This window comes from Oncorhynchus gorbuscha, linkage group LG10, assembly GCF_021184085.1.
Source record: "Oncorhynchus gorbuscha isolate QuinsamMale2020 ecotype Even-year linkage group LG10, OgorEven_v1.0, whole genome shotgun sequence".
NCBI lineage: Eukaryota > Metazoa > Chordata > Actinopteri > Salmoniformes > Salmonidae > Oncorhynchus > Oncorhynchus gorbuscha.
In genome coordinates this window covers 83,077,003-83,093,570 of record NC_060182.1, presented here as the reverse complement: position 1 = coordinate 83,093,570, position 16,568 = coordinate 83,077,003, and the positions used below count along the sequence as shown (strand labels likewise).

Genomic DNA, 16,568 nt, shown 5'->3' with positions numbered 1-16,568 from the left:
GACCACAGCTACAGTTATACCTACAGACCACAGCTACAGTTATACCTACAGACCACAGCTACAGTTATACCTACAGTCTACAGCTTACTGTTATACCTACAGACCACAGCTACAGTTATACATACAGTCTACAGCTACACCTACAGACCACAGCTACTGTTATACCTACAGTCTACAGCTACACCTACAGTCCATAGCTGCAGTTATACCTACAGACCACAGCTACAGTTATACCTACTGTCCATATCTACAGTTATACCTACAGTCCATAGCTACAGTTATACCTACAGTCTACAGCTACAGTTATACCTACAGTCCATAGCTACAGTTATACCTACAGACCACAGCTGCAGTTATACCTACAGTCTACAGCTACACCTACAGTCCATAGCTGCAGTTATACCTACAGACCACAGCTACAGTTATACCTACAGACCACAGCTACAGTTATACCTACAGACCACAGCTACAGTTATACCTACAGACCACAGCTACAGTTATACCTACAGTCCATACCTACAGTCTACAGCTACAGTTATACCTACAGACCACAGCTACAGCTATACCTACAGTCCATATCTACAGTCTACAGCGACAGTTATACCTACAGACCACAGCTACAGTTATACCTACAGACCACAGCTACAGTTATACCTACAGACCACAGCTACAGTCTACAGCTACAGTTATACCTACAGTCCATATCTACAGTCTACAGCGACAGTTATACCTACAGACCACAGCGACAGTTATACCTACAGACCACAGCTACAGTTATACCTACAGACCACAGCTACAGTTATACCTACAGTCCATATCTACAGTCTACAGCGACAGTTATACCTACAGACCACAGCTACATTTATACCTACAGACCACAGCTACAGTTATACCTACAGTCCATATCTACAGTCTACAGCGACAGTTATACCTACAGACCACAGCTACAGTTATACCTACAGTGCACAGCGACAGTTATACCTACAGACCACTGCTACAGTTATACCTACAGACCACAGCTACAGTTCTACCTAGTGTCCATATCTACAGTCTACAGCTACAGTTATACCTACAGACCACAGCTACAGTTATACCTACAGACCACAGCTACAGTTATACCTACAGTCTACAGCTTACTGTTATACCTACAGACCACAGCTACAGTTATACATACAGTCTACAGCTACACCTACAGACCACAGCTACTGTTATACCTACAGTCTACAGCTACACCTACAGTCCATAGCTGCAGTTATACCTACAGACCACAGCTACAGTTATACCTACAGACCACAGCTACAGTTATACCTACAGACCACAGCTACAGTTATACCTACAGACCACAGCTACAGTTATACCTACAGACCACAGCTACAGTTATACATACAGTCTACAGCTACACATACAGACCACAGGTACTGTTATGCCTACAGTCCATAGCTACAGTTGTACCTACAGTCTACAGCTACACCTACACTCCATAGCTACAGTTATGCCTACAGTCAATAGCTACAGTTATACCTACAGTCCATAGCTACAGTTATACCTACAGTCCATAGCTACAGTTATACCTACAGTCTACAGCTACAGTTATACCTACTGTCCATATCTACAGTCTACAGCTACAGTTATACCTACAGACCACAGCTACAATTATACCTACAGACCACAGCTACAGTTATACCTACAGACCACAGCTACAGTTATACCTACAGACCACAGCTACAGTTATACATACAGTCTACAGGTACACGTACAGACCACAGCTACTGTTATGCCTACAGTCCATAGCTACAGTTATACCTACAGTCTACAGCTACACCTACAGTCCATAGCTACAGTTATGCCTACAGTCAATAGCTACAGTTATACCTACAGTCCATAGCTACAGTTATACCTACAGTCTACAGCTACAGTTATACCTACTGTCCATATCTACAGTCTACAGCTACAGTTATACCTACAGTCTACAGCTACAGTTATACCTACTGTCCATATCTACAGTTATACCTACAGTCCATAGCTACAGTTATACCTACAGTCTACAGCTACAGTTATACCTACAGTCCATAGCTACAGTTATACCTACAGACCACAGCTGCAGTTATACCTACAGTCTACAGCTACACCTACAGTCCATAGCTGCAGTTATACCTACAGACCACAGCTACAGTTATACCTACAGACCACAGCTACAGTTATACCTACAGACCACAGCTACAGTTATACCTACAGACCACAGCTACAGTTATACCTACAGACCACAGCTACAGTTATACCTACAGTCCATACCTACAGTCTACAGCTACAGTTATACCTACAGACCACAGCTACAGTTATACCTACAGACCACAGCTACAGTTATACCTACAGACCACAGCGACAGTTAAACCTACAGTCCATATCTACAGTCTACAGCTACAGTTATACCTACAGACCACAGCTACAGTTATACCTACAGACCACAGCTACAGTTATACCTACAGACCACAGCTACAGTTATACCTACAGACCACAGCTACAGTTATACATACAGTCTACAGCTACACATACAGACCACAGGTACTGTTATGCCTACAGTCCATAGCTACAGTTTTACCTACAGTCTACAGCTACACCTACAGTCCATAGCTACAGTTATGCCTACAGTCAATAGCTACAGTTATACCTACAGTCCATAGCTACAGTTATACCTACAGTCCATAGCTACAGTTATACCTACAGTCTACAGCTACAGTTATACCTACTGTCCATATCTACAGTCTACAGCTACAGTTATACCTACAGACCACAGCTACAGTTATACCTACAGACCACAGCTACAGTTATACCTACAGACCACAGCTACAGTTATACCTACAGACCACAGCTACAGTTATACATACAGTCTACAGCTACACATACAGACCACAGGTACTGTTATGCCTACAGTCCATAGCTACAGTTTTACCTACAGTCTACAGCTACACCTACAGTCCATAGCTACAGTTATGCCTACAGTCAATAGCTACAGTTATACCTACAGTCCATAGCTACAGTTATACCTACAGTCCATAGCTACAGTTATACCTACAGTCTACAGCTACAGTTATACCTACTGTCCATATCTACAGTCTACAGCTACAGTTATACCTACAGACCACAGCTACAGTTATACCTACAGACCACAGCTACAGTTATACATACAGTCTACAGCTACACGTACAGACCACAGCTACTGTTATGCCTACAGTCCATAGCTACAGTTATACCTACAGTCTACAGCTACACCTACAGTCCATAGCTACAGTTATGCCTACAGTCAATAGCTACAGTTATACCTACAGTCCATAGCTACAGTTATACCTACAGTCTACAGCTACAGTTATACCTACTGTCCATATCTACAGTCTACAGCTACAGTTATACCTACAGACCAAAGCTACAGTTATACCTACAGACCACAGCTACAGTTATACCTACAGGCCACAGCTACAGTTATACCTACAGTCTACAGCTTACTGATATACCTACAGACCACAGCTACAGTTATACATACAGTCTACAGCTACACCTACTGTTATACCTACAGTCTACAGCTACACCTACAGCGCACAGCTACAGTTATACCTGCCTTTGTGCACACTAAAAACATATGTGTACTGGTTTGGAAACATGTTTTTAATGTTCTACTGCCTGTTATCTTCTGGAATTATGTATTTATTGAGTGTGTGTGTGTGTGTGTGTGTGTGTGTGTGTGTGTGTGTGTGTGTGTGTGTGTGTGTGTGTGTGTGTGTGTGTGTGTGTGTGTGTGTGTGTGTGTGTGTGTGTGTGTGTGTGTGTGTGTGTGTGTGTGTGTGTGTGTGTGTGTGTGTGTGTGTGTGTGTGTGTGTGTGTGTGTGTGTGTGTGTGTGTGTGTGTGTGTGTGTGTGTGTGTGTGTGTGTGTGTGAGAGGTGTGTTGTGGGTTCCAAGGGGGAGAGGTATGTGTATGGTGGGCCAAGGGGGAGAGGTAGTGTATGGTGAGCCAAGGGGGAGAGGTAGTGTATGGTGGGCCAAGGGGGAGAGGTAGTGTATGGTGGGCCAAGGGGGAGAGGTAGTGTATGGTGGGCCAAGGGGGAGAGGTAGTGTATGGTGGGCCAAGGGGGAGAGGTAGTGTATGGTGGGTGGGCCAAGGGGGAGAGGTAGTGTATGGTGGGTGGGCCAAGGGGGAGAGGTAGTGTATGGTGGGCCAAGGGGGAGAGGTAGTGTATGGTGGGCCAAGGGGGAGAGGTAGTGTATGGTGGGCCAAGGGGGAGAGGTAGTGTATGTTTGGGCAACAGCCAGGGGAGTATGGGTAAAGGGATTTTGTCACCTGAATGTCTCAGAGCTATGACACCTCTTCACAGATCTCACAACTACCAACTTCCTCCTCAACTCTCCCATCAACACTCAAGTTGATGGGAGCTAAGTCACAGTGCAGTCCCTTGGCTTCGAACCAGCTTATTAACATAGCCTTATGGGACTATTCTGAAGATTATTACCACCATATAAGCCTTTTCAAAGGCGTCATATGAAATAGCATAAATGCATAACTATGATTGGTAATGAGATGGGGTCATTTTGTTGCCTCATCCAATGAAACGCCCACTGATTGTCCTTACGTCAGAAGTGAGAAATAGCACTGCTCCAATCTTCGCTCATCACTCTCTCCCCGAGACCTCCAATCAATCTGCAATAAAATAACGAGGGGACAGGAAGGACTTAAACGCTCCCTATCTCTCAGCAACTCACTCACTCACCCACTCAAACTAGCCAACTCCATTAAGGGGTGGAAGTGGAGACGGCGGTGGCGGATAGTTTCTCTCGCCCTCCCTCCCTTCCCTTTTCTTACATTTTGATAGCTTAATAACATACAATTGACTATCTGAGTGCAATCTGACGGTCAGGGCTTATTTCCACAAGTTTTCCCCAGGCGAAAGGCTCTGTATCTATGGATGTTAACCTGGTCGAGCCACAGGGTAGGTGGCTCTGGGGTTAATTCTGTGTCCCAAATGGCACCCTGGGATCTGGTCAAAAGTTGTACACTACTGTATATAGGGTACCCTCTGAGACACAACCTCAGTCTCCCTCTCTCTCCCTCTCTCTCCCTCTCTCTCTCTATCCCCCTCTCTCTATCCCCCTCTCTCTATCCCTCTCGCTCTCTCTCTCCCTCGCCCCCTCTCTCCCTCGCCCCCTCTCTCCCTCCCCCTCTCTCCCTCCCCTCTCTCCTCCCCCTCTCACCCTCCCCCTCTCTCACCCTCCCCCTCTCTCACCCTCTCGCTCTCACCCTCCCCTCTCTCACCCCCTCTCTCCCTCTCTCCCTCTCTCCCTCCCCCTCTCTCCCCCCCCTCTCTCTCTCTCGCTCTCCCTCTCTCCCTCTCCACCTCTCCACCTCTCCCCCTCTCTCTCCCTCTCGCTCTCCCTCTCTCCCTCTCTCCCTCTCCACCTCTCCCTCTCCCTCTCCACCTCTCTCTTGCCCACAGCGCTGGCGCTCCTAGCCCCGGGCTATAGTGGTAATGTCATATTTTTATTTAATTAGGGTCTATTAAACATAATTAAATGGCACTGAATCTTAAGATGGCTAAGTGGCAATATAAGGCAGTAGCTGAGCAAGGCTCTGTGTCCTGCTGATACTGGAGAGTAGGAAAACTATTCAATTCAACCCAGGAGTGGTTCCACTTCAATGGCTGCCATATATACTCATATATAACATTGACTTTCCTTACAGCAGGCCAGGTCAGGGGAGGAAGAGAATGACTACTGTAAAAGGGAATGGAATACGAGGTGATGCAGGTGTGGACGACATTTCTCTAAGCTGAGGAGCGTTTTTCTGTTCTTTTCTTTCTTTCCCCCTTGATAAGGATGTTGGTTATCAAAGCATTTTTTCTATCAACATCCTGAACGGAGTAGGAGCTGGGTTGTTGTGTACACCACTGCGTTCTGCTTTCAGATATGCTCTGTGTTATGTTTCCTCCACAGACATACTAAATAACAAAACAGACTATTTCAGCCAGGTTGCCTGCTGTACTGAAAACACACTCCAGATGGCAGGGAGTGATCACTCAGTCCTGGCCCCTCCCCTTCCTGTGTGAGAGCTGTCAGTCGCAGGGCAGGTGTGTAGTGTGGTGATGAGATGGTTTCTGATGGCTGGGTGAAGCAAGAGAGTGTGCAGCCTGTCAAAACAACACATCTATGTCTGCTAGGGAGGATCCCCTCTCTCACCCAGACACACATCAAACTGCTGTTTGGACGTGAAGACTTACCAGAACAGAGAGAGGCTGAGACAGAGGCCCTCAGAGCACAGAGACTGATAATGTTGTTCTGTTCACAATCAGCTGCTACTATTACTGTGGAAGCTATCCCTCCCTCCCTCCCTCAGAAGCTGCCAGATGGATATATTTAAAGAGGGAAAAAACTAACAATTAATGCCAAATTATCACTACTTAGAGAGCAAAGATACCACTTCTATGTTTTTAAAGCAGTGTGTTTGTGTGTGTGTCTGTCTTCTTTTCCCCTTTTCCATTTCATGTTGAGAACAAATGGAAGAGGAAAGGTTTAGCCTAAAAGAATACTTTACCCTGCTGGGAGGCAATTATGAATGGGGGTTGGCTGCAGGCTTGTGTTTAGTCCCACGCACAAACTGACATTCAAGCTTCTTAATCGCTTTCTGAGGACGGCGCCTCTGTTCCTCGCCCTGCTTTCTATCTCTCTCTCACACCCCATTCTTTCACTCCCTCTCCATCTCTCTCTCTTTATCTCTTCGCTCTCTCACACTAATTTAAGGTGTAAAATGTACTCCTTACTTTAATCTTCCTTGATTATTCTCTAAATTAAACGCTAGCCAAAAAAAAAACTTATTAAGTTCATCTTCTTGGATATATTTAATGTGTAAATTGTATAAGACTGTGAGAAGAACTTAGTAGCATTAAATGCTACTGGTGTGGTTTCATTTGCTATTGATGCTTCGCACATCAAATTTAACCTCTAATATGTTTTTCCTTTTTAATCTGAAAATAATTTCCAAGTTCTGTTATTAAAATAAATATTGTGCAATTTAATTTTTCACCAGCATAATTTGTTTTTAAATGTAGAGCTTATTTCACAAAAAGACTATGCAGTAAGATAGTTGTTGATAATATGTGGTAACATATTTATTTGGATAGACCATCTGAAGATGCTCTGCAGACTATCAAATATGAATACTAAATCCCCTTAACGCGACCTCAAATTAACAATACCAATCAATTAGTGCACATGCCTGGGTACACTTCTCAAGGCAGGCTCCACGCAGCTGTGAGGTGTCATTAAGTCGTGGTCTATTTACAGTCTATTACCTCTCCCTCCTTGGAGAATAAGAGCACAACATTTTAAAAAATAAATAAGATGAAGCTTAAATTTAAGACACATTTTGAACATGCCTCAAATGACCATATCAAATAGCTATTTGGTGTTTATGTAGCTAGTTAAACTGCACATGCAGGGAGCTGCAGTGGAGTGCATTCTAAGGCAGAAAGGAAGGGACCTTCTGAGAGGTGTTGAGAGGAGTTACACAGTTCCCCCAAACACTAGTGTTTTACAGCACCGGCCAAATCGCAGAGCCCACACACACTGGAGTGTGGTTTTTGATTAATGAAAACATTCTTGGCAAATGCTTTTGCTTTCGTCCGTCTTGTGCCAGTCCAAGAATTTCACCTCGAGCGGCACAATACGAATGCCCCCGGCCACCCCTCTTAATCATGTCCCCAGTTCTGAAGAAAAACCCACAAAATAGAACCGGAGTCCTATTCCATGGATTTGCAGACTTGTGAGTGCATGACTCGGTGCAGTATAGTACTGTTCAGTTCTAAAATACTACACAGTAGCCATCAATCCTCTGTTTTATATAAAATACCGCATTCCAGGGCAATATGAACATATTCAGATAAACCTCCACATCTGTCCGCTGTCTGTAATGACTACCAGTCTGAATCAGGAATCAGTGTGGAGACACTTCCTGATTATTAAGGGACATTTAGATATCGTAGCAGTGGTGGCAAGGAATGAATCATCTTTGCCCCCGCGGGTTACCTTCACAAATAACGATTGCAGAAAGAAGGAAATGGAGACGGATGACAGAAAGAAGAAAGAGAGAAGAGAACAAGAAAATCTAAAGAAAAGCTGTTAATGATTAAGACCGAGTCGGCGTTATAAACCGCTCCCCTGCGTTGGTTTCCCCGCGGTAACTTTGTCCATCCCAGAATTTTTTTAAATGATGAGACCCATTTCCCCTGTGTTCCCTCTGGGTTTCTTTGTGGAGGACTGTTGTGAAAGATAAGTCTGGCTGGAAAGGAGCTCTCTCTCCCCATGCCTCCAGCTGCTCTAAAGTAAAATGCCTCTTACCTCACTGAATAGGAAACTACCTATTTTAATCCTGCACCGTTTTCCTCTTTCTTTGTGCCTATTTGAATCTTAATGAGCTTTTCACCTTTTAAGCAGATGGCTTAGGCTGGATTTGTCCATGAGAGTAGGGGTGTACAATTTGTTTCAACTAGCCGAGTCCTTGAGGGGGTTTTAGGGCCTTGAGTGGGTAATGTGCTGTTTCTCCTCTCCTCACGGCACCCCGCCCTAATGAAATCCGCTGAAGGAAAAAACAGCTCTCCCTCTCTCTCCTTCTCTTTCTCTCTCCTTCTCTCACTACTCTCGCTCTCTAATTTGGGTGTGAGCACTAGCACAATCTCAACAGGAAGGCCTTGTCTGGCTGCTACAGAGGTAAATGAGAGGAGAGAGAATGGTCATCAGTTCTGGAGAGCTGTGTGACAGACAGACAGACAGACAGACAGACAGACAGACAGACAGACAGACAGACAGACAGACAGACAGACAGACAGACAGACAGACAGACAGACAGACAGACAGACAGACAGACAGACAGACAGACAGACAGACAGACAGACAGACAGACAGACAGACAGACAGACAGACAGACAGACAGACAGACAGACAGACAGACAGACAGACAGACAGACAGACAGACAGACAGACAGACAGACAGACAGACAGACAGACAGACAGACAGACAGACAGACAGACAGACAGACAGACAGACAGACAGACAGACAGACAGACAGACAGACAGACAGACAGACAGACAGACAGACAGACAGACAGACAGACAGACAGACAGACAGACAGACAGACAGACAGACAGACAGACAGACAGACAGACAGACAGACAGACAGACCAGGTCTGTGTGTATGATGATTAAGTGCAATTGAGAGAGACAGCGCAGGTCTGTGTTTTTAGAGAGACAGTGCAGGTTTGTGTGTGTGTGTGTGTGTGTGTGTGTGTGTGTGTGTGTGTGTGTGTGTGTGTGTGTGTGTGTGTGTGTGTGTGTGTGTGTGTGTGTGTGTGTGTGTGTGTGTGTGTGTGTGTGTGTGTGTGTGTGTGTGTGTGTGTGTGTGTGTGTGTGTGTGTGTGTGTGTGTAACCTACCAGCCAGGACGCTCTCCTGCTTGGGGCAAATTCCTTTGGTCGGCGTCACCATCAACCTCTCGTCCTCTGGTGTCACCTGGATTCCAATTTCCACCGGTTCCACCACTTTCCTCAGCTGGCAGTGGCCGTGGCGACCCTGGTTCTGTTGCTGCTGGTGGGGCGGGGAGGGGCTGCTGCGGTCAGCGGCCATCTTGTCGTAGCAGCCGTGGCTTTGCAGTAGGGCCTGGCACTGCTTCTTCTTGTGCTCGATGAAGAGCAGGATGTCTCCCAGGGGAAAGTTCATCTGACACTGGCCACAGGTGAGCAGGTCATGGTCAACCAGACCCATGGCCAGGCTGTTTGATAGGCTGGGGTCCAGCAGGGCCGGGTGGGACAACAGGGGGTGAGGGTGAGGGAGGGTGAGGGAGTCAGACATGGACAGTCCGCCGTCCACATGATCAGACTCCGCCGCTGTGGGAGCAAGAGAGAAAATATTATAAATAGTGAGATTTGTTCTGTGGAAGTGTAGAACAGAGCTCTGGGGTATAGAACTGTCTGCATTGCTGTGGAGTCTGTGCTTTTCTGTTCTCCCTGATTGCTACAACCACCACACACCTGGCAGAGCCCTCCCTGAATGTGTCATCTTACATGCGCACATACGCGCTCTCACACACACACAGAGTGGCGAGCAGCAGTAATTTTGATAAATCTGCATGTGTGGGACAGAGACCGAGCAGAAAAGTAGGTGCTATTAATATTCAACAGAGAACTGGAGATGATGGGAGTGAGAGAGAGAGAAATAGAGAGAGACATACAGAGAGCGAGAGAGAGAACGAAAGAGAGAGACATGCAGAGAGAGAGAGAGCAAGAGAGAGAGAGAGAAAGAGAGACATACAGAGAGTGAGAGCGAGAGAGAGAGAGAGAGACACAGAGAGAGAGAGAGACATTAAGATAGATAGATAGATAGATAGATAGATAGATAGATAGATAGATAGATAGATAGATAGATAGATAGATAGATAGATAGATAGATAGATAGATAGATAGATAGATAGATAGATAGAGAGAGAGAGACAGAGAGAGACAGAGAGAGACAGAGAGAGACAGAGAGAGAGGGGGAGAGAGAGACATGCAGAGAGAGAGAGAGCAAGAGAGAGAGAGAGAGAGAGCAAGAGACATACAGAGAGAGAGAGCGAGAGAGCGAGAGACATACAGAGAGAGCGAGAGAGACATACAGAGAGAGAGGGAGAGACATACAGAGAGAGAGAGAGAGAGAGAGAGAGAGAGAGAGAGAGAGAGAGAGAGAGAGAGAGAGAGAGAGAGACATTAAGATAGATAGATAGATAGATAGATAGAGAGAGACAGAGAGAGAGGGGGAGAGAGAGACATGCAGAGAGAGAGGGGGAGAGAGAGACATGCAGAGAGAGAGAGAGCAAGAGAGAGAGAGAGAGAGAGCAAGAGACATACAGAGAGAGAGAGCGAGAGAGCGAGAGACATACAGAGAGAGCGAGAGAGACATACAGAGAGCGAGAGAGAGAGAGAGAGAGAGAGAGAGAGAGAGAGAGAGAGAGAGAGAGAGAGAGAGAGAGAGAGAGAGAGAGAGAGAGAGAGAGAGAGAGAGAGAGAGAGAGGGGGGTATTTGCCACGACCATGAAAGCATGAAGCTCTGCAGATCTGCTGGCTGATTCTGTCACCTATATAAACAACAGACCACTGGACACAGAACATGCTCTTAGGCCCTCTACTCGCTCTCTCTCTTCCTCCTCTCCCTCTTTACCCCCTTCCTCTCTCATTGCATCCATTTTGAAATCTCATTCTCACCTTCCAACACGCGACTACAATCGCCTCTTTGTAGTCCCAGGCTATCGCTTGGTGTTGCCACCTTCAGCGTAGGCAACAGAGCCCTGACAAAAAGCCCACCAGGGACGTCCTATACTTCTACCAGTTAGACACACACACTACTGTTGCTGTTCTATTTGACAGTTTACCTACACCCCCCCCCTCTTTGAGCTGAGCAGACCGTCTCTCTACTGTACTATGGTTGCTGTTCTATTTGACAGTTTACCTACCCCCCCTCTTTGAGCTGAGCAGACCGTCTCTCTACTGTACTATGGTTGCTGTTCTATTTGACAGTTTACCTACCCCCCCCCCTCTTTGAGCTGAGCAGACCGTCTCTCTACTGTACTATGGTTGCTGTTCTATTTGACAGTTTACCTACCCCCCCCTCTTTGAGCTGAGCAGACCGTCTCTCTACTGTACTATGGTTGCTGTGTTGTACTGTGGTGCTCAGGTTCAGGTCCAAGCCGGCAGGCAGCATGTTTGTAGATACGTGGGGGTGTATGTAAGCTGTGATGCTATCGCCACGACAGTCATAGGTAAGATGCTATCTACACACACATACACCAGTGGTGCAGGGTAAAAGGGAAACAGACAGAGAGAGAGAGAGAGAGAGAGAGAGAGAGAGAGAGAGAGAGAGAGAGAGAGAGAGAGAGAGAGAGAGAGAGAGAGAGAGAGAGAGAGAGAGAGAGAGAGAGAGAGAGAGAGAGAGAGAGGTAAATTGGTACGCAGGAGAGAAGCTGGGGGTGAGGACAGAGGTAAAGACAGGGGTTAGAGTCAGTGAAAACGACTGAGAGAAAGAGAGATATATAACAGAGGTAGAGGTAGTGTGAGGGGGATAGAGCTACTGGTAGAGAGAGGTAGGTAGAGAGAGGGTAGATGTAGTGTGAAGGGGGTAGAGCCACTGGTAGAGAGAGGTAGATAGAGGGAGGGTAGATGTAGTGTGAAGGGGGTAGAGCCACTGGTAGAGAGAGGTAGGTAGAGAGAGGGTAGATGTAGTGTGAAGGGGATAGAGCTACTGGTAGAGAGAGGTAGGTAGAGAGAGGGTAGATGTAGTGTGAGGGGGGATAGAGCTACTGGTAGAGAGAGGTAGATAGAGGGAGGGTAGATGTAGTGTGAAGGGGGTAGAGCCACTGGTAGAGAGAGGTAGGTAGAGAGAGGGTAGATGTAGTGTGAAGGGGATAGAGCTACTGGTAGAGAGAGGTAGGTAGAGAGAGGGTAGAGGTAGCGTGAGGGGGATAGAGCTACTGGTAGAGAGAGGTAGGTAGAGAGAGGGTAGATGTAGTGTGAGGGGGATAGAGCCACTGGTAGAGAGAGGTAGGTAGAGAGAGGGTAGATGTAGTGTGAGGGGGATAGAGCCACTGGTAGAGAGAGGTAGGTAGAGAGAGGGTAGAGGTAGTGTGAAGGGGTTTGAGCTACTGGTAGAGAGAGGTAGGTAGAGAGAGAGGGTAGAGGTCGTGTGAGGGGGATAGAGCCACTGGTAGAGAGAGGTAGGTAGAGAGAGGGTAGAGGTAGTGTGAGGGGGGGTAGAGCCACTGGTAGAGAGAGGTAGGTAGAGAGAGAGGGTAGAGGTCGTGTGAGGGGGATAGAGCTACTGGTAGAGAGAGGTAGGTAGAGAGAGAAGGTAGAGGTCGTGTGAGGGGGATAGAGCCACTGGTAGATAGAGAGAGGAGACAGACCCACTGGTTACCTTCTAGGTTGCAGAGAGCTGGTAGTCTCATCCACCAAACTACCAGGTGTGAAACAGGGAAGGGACTCAGGGGGTATGCTCATTTGGTATAGAGCAGACTTAACTCACTCTATTAAATGAGTCAAAACAGGAACATTTCACATTTGGCTAGACATTCAAAAGGAAATGATCTTAACAGAGAAAAATGTCATCCTGTGTGCTACCTATATCCCCCCACTAGAATCCCCATGTTTAATGAAGACAGCTTCTCCATCCTGGAGGGGGAAATCAATCATTTCAAGGCCCAGGGACATGTGATAGTCTGTGGCAGCCTAAATGCCAGAACTGGACAAGAACCTGACACCCTCAGCACACAGGAGGACAAACACCTGCCTGGAGTTGACAGCATTCCCTCCCTCATATGCCCCCCTAGGCACAACTATGACAACTTAACCAACAAAAACGGGTCACAACTCCTGCAGCTCTGTCGCACGCTGGGTATGTACATAGTCAATGGTAGACTTCGAGGGGACTCCTATGGTAGGTACACCTATAGCTCATCTCTTGGCAGTAGTACGGTAGACTACTTTATCACTGACCTCAACCTGGAGTCTCTCAGAGCGTTCACAGTCAGCCCACTGACGCCCTTATCAGATCACAGCAAAACCACAGTCTACTTGAACAGAGCAATACTCAATCATGAGGCATCAAAGCCAACGGAACTGAGTAACATTAAGAAATTATATAGATGGAAACCTACCAAAAACCAATTAGGCAACAACAAATGCAATCCCGTTTAGACAATTTCCTGGACAAAACATTCCACTGTAAATGTAATGTAAATGTAATAGTGAAGGTGTAAATTTGGCAGTAGAAAATGTTAACAGTATATTTGACCTCTCAGCTTCCCTATCAAATCTAAACATTTCAAATAGAAAACTGAAGAAAATGAACAACAATTACAAATGGTTTGATGAAGAATGTAAAAACCTAAGAAAGAAACCTGTCCAAACAAAAAGACCCAGAAAACCTGAGTCTACGCCTTCGCTATGGTGAATTACTACAACAATACAGAAATACACTACGGAAAAAGAAGGAACAGCACATCAGAAATCAGCTCAATGTAAGTGAAGAATCCATAGACTCTAACCACTTCTGGGGAAATTGGAAAACACTAAACAAACAACAGCACGAAGAATTATCTATCCAAAATAGAGATGTATGGGTAAACCACTTCTCCAATCTTTTTGGCTCTATAACAACGAACAAAGAGCAAAAACATATACATGATCAAATACAAATCTTAGAATCAACTATTAAAGATTACAGGAACCCACTGGATTCTCCAATTACCTTGAATGAACTACAGGACAAAATAAAAACCCTCCAATTCAAAAAAGACTCATACATTTCCTCAGTGAAAACAATGTACTGAACAAATGTCAAACTGGCTTTTTACCAAATTATCGTACGACAGACCACGTATTCACACCCTAATTGACAAACAAATAAACCAAAACAAAGGAAAAGTCTTCTAATGCTTTGTTGACTTCAAAAAAGCATTCGACTCAATTTGGCATGAGGGTCTGCTATTCGAATGGATGGAAAGTGGTGTTGGGGGAAAAACATACAACATTATAAAATCCATGTACACAAACACAATTGTGCGATTAAAAGTGAAGAGGCGACTCCGGGATGCTGGTCTTCTAGGCAGAGTTCCTCTGTCCAGTGTTTGTGTTCTTTTGCCCATCTTAATCTTTTCTTTTTATTGGCAACTTTGCCGAGAAGGCCAGCATCCAGGAGTCGCCTCTTCACTGTTGACGTTGAGACTGGTGTTTGCTCATACAATTTAATGAAGCTGCCAGTTGAGGACTTGTGAGGATTCTGTTTCTCAAACTAGACACTCTAATGTACTTGTCCTCTTGCTCAGTTGTCAGGCCTCCCACTCCTCTTTCTATTCTGGTTAGAGCGCTGTTCTGTGGTGGGAGTAGTACACAGCGTTGTACGAGATCTTCGCATGGAATAGCCTTAATTTCTCAGAATAAGAATAGAATGACGAGTTTCAGAAGAAAGTTATTTGTTTCTAGCCATTTTGAGCCTGTAATCGAACCCACAAATGCTGATGCTCCAGATACTCAACTAGTCTGAAGAAGGCCAATTTTATTGCTTCTTTAATCAGTACAACAGTTTTCAGCTGTGCTAACATAATTGCAAAAGGGTTTCTAGTGATCAATTAGTCTTTTAAAATGATACACTTGGATTAGCTAACACAACGTGCCATTGGAACACAGGAGTGATGGTTGCTGATAATGTTTCCAGCTATAATTGTCATTTACAACATTAACAATGTCTACACTGTATTTCTGATCAATTTGATGTTATTTTAAAATGGACAAAAAATGTGCTTTTCTTTCAAAAATAAGGACATTTCTAAGTGACCCCAAACTTTTGAATGGTAGTGTATGTATCAACGAACGGGCGCGGGCACTAGAACAGTCTGCAGCACCGGGCCTCATCCTACTATAATCTGAAGTCAAATCGCTACTGTTTGCTGATGATCTGGTGCTTCTGTCATCAACCAAGGAGGGCCTACAGCAGCACCTAGATCTTTTGCACAGATTTTGTCAGACCCGGGCCCTGACAGTAAATCTCAGTAAGACAAAACATAATGGTGTTCCAAAAAAGGTCCAGTCGCCAGGACCACAAATACAAATTCCATCTAGGCACCGTTGCCCTACAGCACACAAAAAAAACGATACATTCCTCGGCCTAAACATCAGCGCCAGAGGTAACTTCCACAAAGCTGTGAATGATCTGACGTAAGAAACAAAGGGAACATACATTTTGACATAAAAATTAAGATCTGGCTAAAAATACTTGAATCAGTTATAGAACCCATTGCCACTTATGGTTGTGGTGTTTGTGTTTGGGGTCCGCTCACTAACCAAGAATTCACTAAATGGGACAAACACCAAATTGAGACTCTGCTTGCAGAATTCTCTAAGAATATCCTCAGAGTACAATGTAAAACACCAGATAATGCATGCAGGGCAATTAGGCCGATACCCGCTAATTATCCAAATCCAGAAAAGAGCCGTTCTACAAACACCTAAAAGGAAGCGATTCCCAAATCTACCATAACAAAGCAATCACCTACAGAGCGATGAACCTGGAGAAGAGTCCCCTAAGCAAGCTGGTCCTGGGACTCTGTTCACAAAAACACAGAGACCACACAGAGCCCCAGGACAGCAACACAATTAGACCCAACCAAATCACGAGAAAACAAAAAGATCATTATTTCCAATGTGTCTAGAAATCAAATCAAATCAAATTGTATTTGTCACATACACATGGTTAGCAGATGTTAATGCGAGTGTAGCGAAATGCTTGTGCTTCTAGTTCCGACAATGCAGTAATAACCAACAAGTAATCTAGCTAACAATTCCAAAACTACTGTCTTATACACACAAGTGTAAGGGGATAAAGAACATGTACATAAAGATATATGAATGAGTGATGGTACAGAGCGGCATAGGCAAGATGCAGTAGATGGTATTGAGTGGAGTATATACATATGAGATGAGTATGTAAACAAAGTGGCATAGTTAATTAAAG

The 16,568-nt window shown here is 45.2% G+C and overlaps 1 protein-coding gene across 1 annotated transcript in view; it reads right to left on the bottom strand.

The window, feature by feature from the left end:
- Positions 1-16,568, bottom strand: part of LOC124046658 (B-cell lymphoma/leukemia 11B-like) — a 122,382-nt gene that overhangs the window by 87,842 nt on the left and 17,972 nt on the right. The window contains 1 exon segment of the mRNA XM_046367283.1: positions 9,470-9,919. Within this exon segment, the coding sequence (XP_046223239.1) occupies positions 9,470-9,919 (450 nt within the window).